General features: G+C 42.5%; 1 protein-coding gene across 1 annotated transcript in view; it reads left to right on the top strand.

Annotated features, from left to right (window-relative positions):
* Window positions 1-8,980, top strand: part of LOC103397272 (coronin-1C) — a 39,795-nt gene that overhangs the window by 3,418 nt on the left and 27,397 nt on the right. Inside the window, exon 2 of the mRNA XM_008335482.3 lies at window positions 5,272-5,468. Coding sequence (XP_008333704.1) covers window positions 5,274-5,468 — 195 coding nt within the window. The 5' untranslated portion in view covers window positions 5,272-5,273. The remainder of the gene's footprint in view (window positions 1-5,271; window positions 5,469-8,980) is intronic.

The following is an 8,980-nucleotide window of genomic DNA, read 5'->3' as shown; positions in this document are numbered from 1 at the left end:
GACCTGTTCCCGGTGCATGTTGGACTACGGCAGGGCTGCCCTTTGTCACCGGTTCTGTTCACTCTTTACGGACAGAATTTCTAGGCGCAGCCAGGTGTCGGGTAGGGTCCAGTTCGGGATTTCATCTCTGCTTTTTGCGGATGATGTTGTCTTGTTGGCTTCTTCCAGCCAGGACCTGCAGCATACACTGGGGCAGTTCGCAGCCGAGTGTGAAGCCGCTGGGATGAGAATCAGCACCTCTAAGTCCGGGGCCATGGCTCTCGACCGGAAAAAGGTGGTTTGCACCCTCCAGGTTGAGGAGGAGATCCTGCCTAAGGTGGAAGAGTTTAGTATCTTGGGGTCTTGTTCACGAGTGACGAAAGGATGGAACGTGATATTGACAGGTGGCTTGGTGCAGCGGCCGCAGTAATGCCGTTGCTGTATCGGTCCATTGTGGTGAAGAAGGAGCTGAGCCGAAAGGCAAAGCTCTCGATTTACCGGTCAATCTACGTTCCTTCCCTCACCTATGGTCATGAGCTTTGGGTCATGACTGGAAGAACAAGATCCTGGACACAAGCGGCCAAAATGAGCTTTCTCCGCAGGGTGGCAGGACGCTCCCTTAGAGATAGGGTGAGGAGCTCTGTCACACGAGAAGAGCTTGAAGTAGAACCACTGCTCCTCCACATCGAGAGACTCAGCTGAGGTGGTTTGGGCATTTACATCGTATGCCCCCCGGACGCCTCCCTCGGGAGGTGCTCGTCCCACTGGGAGGAGACTTGGGGAAGACCCAGTACACACTGGAGTGACCACGTCGCTCGGCTGGCCTGGGAGCACCTTGGCGTTCCCCCAGAAGAGCTGGAGGAAGTGTCTGGGGAGAGTGAATTCTGGGTGTCCCTGCTCAGACTGTTGCCCCCGCGACCCGGCCCCGGATAAGCGGACGATGATGGATGAGTGGATGGAATTATTTTTTCGCAATTCTAATTGGATTTAAATGTTTTGCTAGTACAATAAGAATTTTAGAATGTAGCCCTTTAAGTCTCATATCCAGGAAGTGTGACGTAAAGGTTATTGTTAAAGTACAGGTCAAGACATCCTGTATGTCAATCCAAATTGATCGGCGCATTTTCCTTAAATGGGATTGTTGATTGGCCGAAGTCTTTATGTGGAACCGATCTTATTCACCGACCTTATTTACCAATCTTATCTACCTAAAGGTCTGAAAGACAGCTACTGTCCCCTTTTGTGCTGTGGTGAAAGAGGGCTCACTTACAGGCCCGCCCACCAGGTTGCATGTGACTGTGCATGTTTTTGCTCTGGGATATTAACCCAACTTGATGTTTTTAAATCAACTGACAGGAATTTATTAAATATAGTTTGTCAAATGTTAAATACATGTATAAGATCTTTCAGTACAATTGTGACAATGCACTAAAAAGAGAGCAAATATTTTTTGGTATAAAAACAGAATGCCTAACAGAACTTTCAAACTTGACCATGACCTGGATGACTGAGAATCTTCATAGACATGGTACAAAAGTTATTGTGTTATCAACCAGTGGCAGCCTTGGCAGTAGACTGACAGAGGTGTAAGTAACTGCACCTTATCTCATTGTTGCACCAGAATGCTGCTGGAATCTTATTACAATAGTGTCCCGTAGCCTTCAACACAGGAAGGTGATTAAGTTGGAGTCTTGTGCAGTCTTGGTGGTAAAGCAAGCCAGACTGGCATATTAAAAGCTCTGAGGTGACATCACAGGTCTGTTGGGTGAATGTTGTGGGAAGCAAAGTATCAGAATGTAATTCATAATTCAGTGATCAGTGTCCAATATAAATTCTCTCACAATAAGATGAAATTATCAACAGGACCACTGACCCAAAGTCTTTAAGGGTTGCCTCAGTGTAGCGGTTATTGTTTTCAGTGTTGAGTTTGATACTGATGACTTGTATATGAGACAATTAAACTGGTGCCATTTGTAGCTTTTGTAACTACCTGCTATTGCATACAGAGTAGATGTTATTTTTTGTACCATGGTCAGCAGGTCTTTCTGTTAATCTGTGTGGGTTTTAGTTTTTTGAATGTGAAATATGTCCTTCTTCCTCACACTTTAAAATATTTATTTAATTCATCATGATTGGAATGAGTACCTTTTTAAAAGAGGTTTACAAGCCACCAGGAGATGTAGAAAATGTTCACCTTTTACATGATTGCATGATTACATTCTGTCATTCTATATAGTATGTGTTTTCAGGCTAAGCCACATTTCTGCTCTAACTATGCTGCACTTCCCTGTCCTAAATATCCCACCCTTTAGCCATGTTATGTCACCTGCCCACCAAACACACCTGATGAAAGAATTGTATGGACAAGAAACATTATCTCAATATGTTAAAAATAATTTTGTGCTATTGCTGTCTTTAGACCAGGGGTCACCAACGTGGTCCCCAGGGGGCACCTGGTAGCTCCCTTGGACTACCTAAGGTGCCCGTGGGGTATGTTCTAAAAATAAAACTCATCAACAAGAGGGTCAACTGTAACTGTACTTTTTAAATCGGTTACACTTGCAATGATATTCAAATGGGTGCAATGACGATGGTAAGAAGAGTGCCTGCAAACAAGTAGCTCTTTGTATTACTAAGTGCCCTTGAAGTAGCTCTCAGTTTCATGATTGGTGACCCCTGCTTTAGACCAGTTACAAAAATCTAGTTCCCCATTGTCCACTGTGCATCAGCAGACGTTACCCTTGAAGAAGAAGTGGAATCAAAGTACTCAAGTGAAAGTTGCATCGTTGGTTAAAAGGCAACTGGTGTGCAAACAAATTATTTTACAAATAAGCAGGTTTGATCTAATGTGTGTTTTATCAGTGATCTGCTTATTTGTGTTTTGTTAGATGACAGTTAGAAATTACCTTTTCAGGCTTTAGTCACCTTGATGTCATTTGGCAGTCTGTTGCCATTTAGGTCATGTGTTTTACAGAAGGTAAAATAAAAGGTTGGATATACACATATATATTAATATTGGCTTTCTGTCTTTTTGTGAAGCGGTTGTTGGGTAAGTAACATAGTTTGACAGGACAATGAGTGTTCCGCCTGGTTTGACTGCATACTGCCCTTGGCTTTATAAGATAGATACTGTAGATAGCTAGATGTACTTCATTGATCCCAAGCTGGGAAATTGCAGAATAATGATAATGTTACAGCATTACAGTATTACAGCACAGATCTTATGTAAGGATCCCATATGTATTTCTTGTTTTCAGTTCTGAATGCCACTCTTGCACATGGCATGTTACATTTAGACATTATAGTACTTTTCAGAGGAAATCTGCTGTTGTCCAATAATAGAGGGGCTGGCGTAGACCCTATCTCAGGCAGTTACAGTATTGTGTTGATAAACAACTTGAGCTCTTCAACCAGTGTTGGTTAAATGTGATCCACAATTTAAACCAACATGATATTTTGTTACAGAGTACTGTATTTTTCGGACCGTAAGGTGCACCGGATTATAAGGCACAATATCAATGAATGGGTCTATTTTCATACATGAGGCACACCGGGTTAACACAAATCAATCAAGCATGCCCGGATCCCTCTTGTCATTATCAGAGTCAGTCTCGTTGCTGTTAATTAGTTGTTCAGTGATGATTCCGGCCTTTGTGAAAGCTCGGACGACATTTGAGACTTATACCTTAGCCCAGGCAGCGACGACCCATTGGCAGATAGTGGCGTAACTCGCCCATGTTGCATCCCTGTCTTGGTGAATGTGTGTTCGCCTTCTGTCATCCAATGCTCCCACGCAGCTCCCAATTTAACTTTAAACGCCCTGTTAACACACATATATACACATGTATATTTAGCGGTTGGAATTCTTTGGTTAATCCACCTGGAATGAGGGCAAGCCCCAAATTAGTTTGCTTTACTTGGGTTTTGACAATATCGGTCAGATCGGTGCGCATGGAGTCACAGATCAATAGGGACAGAGATTTGTGGAAAAGGGTAGTGATTTAAGTTGAACACTGGAGGGCGCTGTTGTTGTTGTTCAGTGTCCCTCCAGAGTCAGGCGGTTGTCACTATTTTTGTTCTGGATGGTCACCGTATCTGTTGTTTTGACGCTGTTCCGTGTGGAAGTGCAGATGTTGTTTTGCAGAGAGAGTGTGTGTTTTTCCTGCATTGATTAAAAAAAGGAGAAATAAAAAAAGGTTTTGACCACGAAAAAAATCGTCAGCCATGCGTCTGAGTCGACCTTCTGCATTGCACCATACATCGACAATACAAAAACACAACGCAGTGTCTTCGGATGTTTGTCAGACTGCAACACACCCACATCCCGACAGGAAGAACCTGCTGCTTGTATTGCAGTCTTTGTCCTGTCGAAAGCATGTCATATGACATTTTCTTGCATGCACTCTTCCCCTTTACTCTCTCTCTTTCTCGCTCTCTCTCTGTCTCACTCACACTATTACTCACTAACAATTGTAAACAAACTATAAATATGTCCCACATCCTGTTCTGTGCATTGGTCATGTTGGTGATTCAGCCCAGGAAACTATTGCCATGTGCTGTTTTCAAATAAAGATTTAAGGATTTTTTTTAAATGTTTGAAAAACATTTGTTTTTTGTCCAGTTTGTAAGTTAAAATTGACTTTCATTTTAGTCACTTATCAGATCAGTTATCTGTGGAAGTGCTCTGTTTTTTAAGCAGATCACTAACACTTGAAGGTCTAGGCATAGGAATAGGCTTTTTTCCAAAGCTCTCTGGTCTGCCAGTAGATTTTTGTCATAGTGAAGAATTAAGCTGAATCAGCAGTAAAGTACTGTATGTATTTGTTTGGATTGGATTTGCTCTGTTCCTTTGGAAATGTTTCTTTCACAGAAAAATAGATTTTGAAATTTATGAAAATGATACATATGGTACATTTATTTACAACTTTCATTAATGTTTCTTACAAGGAAAAAGTGGAATAACAAGGTTTGATAGACCAATGCCCAAGTAAATTCCCAGGCTGCATTATCAGTCATGTATGCCCAAAGTGTTGCATGAAATTAGAGGATAAAAAGGACTAATATTCTAAACTTCAAAGTAGTTTGTGTATTTAATCCACTAGTGTTTTTTGGCTTTTGGCCTCTCCTTATCTTTTTTATTACAGCTACCGTATTTGAGCTTAAAATTATTTAGGTTTTAGCTGTGGTTCTAGGTGAAAAGCTACGGAAAGTCAACCAGTAACTAGACACAAAGAATGAACTCTCCTGTTTTGAGTGTGTTTGATTTCAAGTCTGATCTAATTTCCCCCACAGATATGAAACGAGTTGTACGACAGAGCAAATTCCGTCATGTCTTTGGCCAGGCGGTGAAGAACGATCAATGCTACGATGATATTCGTGTTTCAAGGGTCACATGGGACAGTTCGTTTTGTGCAGTCAATCCCAAGTTTGTTGCCATAATCATTGAGGCCAGTGGTGGTGGTGCTTTTTTTGTTCTGCCTCTTCACAAGGTAAGTTTCTTATGCATCATATTATCACTGTTGTGAAGAGTGATGATCAAAGTATAAACTAAGCAACTATACTATGCTGTATTTGCCTTTACTATATCTGATTGATGCTTTGTTATTGCTTGAGGGGTCTCTAACAGACTGTGACTCGCCATTAAGGATTTCATATTACCGTATTTTCCGCACTATAAGGTGCACTTAAAAGCCTTTAATTTTCTCAAAAATTGACAGGGTGCCTTATAACCCGGTGTGCCTTATGTATTCATTCGGCTTGCGCTTACTGAGTTCGAACCGATTTTATAAAGCCAAACCACACAGCGCATCACACATGATGGCACACAACTGAAGCCAGCAATGACGTTTAACTGTTATCACAATTAGAAGATGCTCAACAACAATTGTTACAGTATGGTTGTGTAACCCAACTCGGTGCAACGTCGCGTCGTGCCTCCCCACACCCGGAGACTCTACATTGTGTTTTTGTATGGTCGATGTATGGGATGACTCAGACGCATGGCTGTCGATTTTTTATTTCTCCTTTTTTATCGATACGGGCAAAACACACTCTCTCTGCAAAACAACATCCATACTTCCGCACGGAACAGCGTCTAAACAACAATACGGTGACCATCCAGAACAAAAATAGTGACAACCGCCTGACTCTGGAGGGGCGAACAACAACAACAACTACAGCACCCACTGGAGGGTGCTGTAGTTGTTGTTGTTCGCCCAACTTAGGTCACTACCCTTTTCCACAAATCTCCGTCCCTATTGATCTGCGTGCCCATCTCACTGATATTGTCAAAACCCAAGTGAAGCAAACTAATTCGGGCCTTGTCATCATTCCGGGTGGATTAACCAAAGAATTCCAATTGCTAAATATTGGTGTTAACAGGGCGTTCAAAGTTAAATTGTGTGGAAGCATTGGATGACGAACGCGAACACACATTCCCCAAGACAGGGAGGCAACGCCGGGCGAGTTACGCCATTATCTGCTTATGGATCGTGGCTGCCTGGGCAAAGGTATCAGTCTCAAATGTTTCACGAAGGCCGGAATCATTACTGAACAACTAATTAACAGCAACGAGACTGACTCGGAGAATGACGAGAGGGATCAGGGCATGCTTGATTTATTGTTTTGTTTCACTTAATGCGCCTTATAACCCAGTGCGCCTTATGTATGAAAATAGACCCGTTCATTGATATTGTGCCTTATAATCTGGTGCGCTTTATGGTCCAAAAAATACAGTACAATAATTTTCATTATCTAATATAAACACATTTTTAAAAACCATTATTCCTTTAAATGATCTAATATAGGGCTCTGCAAACCTGTTGCTCCTCACTTTACTTTAGTCACTTTAGCTATTATTATTTATTGGTATTGTTAGATTTCAGTGGTTTTCACATTTGGTTGGGTCTGCAGCAGGAAGATGATAAGACACCAAATGGCTTTCCCAAGCACACAGTCACATATCCCCACACATTCAAAGGGAATTTCCCCAAATTCTCTTCACACCAACTTTCTAAAAACACCTCTACTCCCTGGGAACAGTGGGAGATTCTCACACCAACTTTCTACTTCCTGGGAACAATGGGAGATCTCCCAATCTACCTTTCACAGGGAACCCCGAAGCCATCCATTCCTTTTGATCTACATGACCACCTATGGTTGACTGGACTTCATGGCTCGGTCCACTTTCCTTGTGATAACCCCCCACTCAGCAACAAAAGGTTCCTCCAACGCTGCAGAATCATGGCGCAGCAGCACCATATAGTGGTGACTGCAGATATCACGTGATACAAGAACAATAATATGATTGGCCACAAGAGGCCTAGCCTCTCTCTTCCATTGGCCTACAAGATTTAAACACACACCCGGGAAGTCGAAAACCACTCCCCCCACACAGGTATATAAGCATAAACAACTAATGATACTTTAGAAGTTATTCTTGAGAAGTTAGAAGTTATTCTTGACTGGATTTGCGTATTACCTACTGCTTTATTGTTGGACCTGTTTTGTTTGACGTTTTGCTATTAAAACAAATTGACCATCTACTGGCTGCTTCCACTCCTTGCCTGAAGACACCTTGTACAGCAAGAATCTTTCAGTATTGAGATTATTGTGTCAATAGCAGGGCTCGCAGCAATGTGTCAAATGTAGCCTGATTACTATCGTGACCAATACATCATACTGATTTATATTGAGATAAAAGGTAGGAAGGTGCTGTATTTCTTTTTACAAAACTTATTATTAAACCAATTTTAATTTTACACATCACACTCAATTTTCAGCTTGGGGAATAATTCATCATTGCCTGCATGTAGAAATGTTTGTCCTATGTCTTTTCTGTGGTATAACAGGTTAAACAACAATGTCCACGTCTTGTCTCTTGTTTTTCTTCATCTGTAGTTGCAAAGCTTTAGTCTAATGCATTTTCAAAATTGGTCATGGTAGGTCTGCAACATGATGGCCGTCAGGTTGGTGTGTCCTTGGGTTGGATTTTCGGAGGAAGGTATTCCGGAGGCTGCTCTTGTGGTTGTGGCTCTTTGTCAACACAGTTTATTGTATGTGAACTGCAGAGATGGCGTGTCAAATTTATGCTGATGTGTTATGATTTCTTATCTTAATTTTTTTGTATTTACTTACTTACTTGAGTAAACCTGTCTTTACTTAGGTTTCGTCGTAGACTACTTCCAGATTGTATTTTATTTCCCCTTTTTATTCTATATTGGTATATATTCTGCAAAGTTTATCCAAGATTTTTGGGGAAAAAAAAGTAAAGTTGTCCGGGAGCCTCCGTTTTATGGCGCTGCTCATACTAGGGCCGTAACAGACACATACGCCGCTACTTGGTCAAACATAACCTGCTTTAACACCTTTACCGATCGCTAGATTATTTTAACTTAACTGTGTTTTTGAAGTTTTTTATTTATTTATTTTATTTTTATTTACAATACCAACTGCCATGGCTGTGTGCGTGGACTGCACCATTTCTTACTCACAGTTGAAGAATGAGATCCATCGTCTTGAGTCAGAGCTTCGAAAAAGGGATCAGCTGATCGAGAGCTTTGTCTCGGTTGCTGCTGCCCAGTCAAAACATATCTCACATTTACAGTCCTCAACTTTCACTGCTCCACCAGCACCATCACCTCCTTCACCCATGTCTCTGGTGGTCTCGGATTCCGCAGCCACCCTCCCCTGGTAGGCAACGATGCACACCGTCACTTCACCTCTACCTGCCCGCCCGGAGGACCATCCATGTGAAAAGAGCGGCCTCTCCTCCGACTGGGAGCGGGACGTGGAGACCGTGGGCACCACCAGGGCTGCTGCATCGAGCCTGGCTACCTCAACGGTAGCGTTAGCCATCCAGACACCATCAGCCAATCCAGGGGTCTACAGCGGATACGGGACAAATACTTCGGTTCACACTTCCACGCCGAACCGAGCCAACACCTGGCCCCGACCTTCCTGGACAGAAGTGGTGCGACGCGGCCGCCGCAGGGTCTCCGCC

Source organism: Cynoglossus semilaevis, chromosome W (assembly GCF_000523025.1).
Source record: "Cynoglossus semilaevis isolate Cse_v1.0 chromosome W, Cse_v1.0, whole genome shotgun sequence".
NCBI classification, from domain to species: domain Eukaryota; kingdom Metazoa; phylum Chordata; class Actinopteri; order Pleuronectiformes; family Cynoglossidae; genus Cynoglossus; species Cynoglossus semilaevis.
Note: the sequence above shows the minus strand (reverse complement) of the source record. Positions and strands in the feature narration are given on the sequence as shown.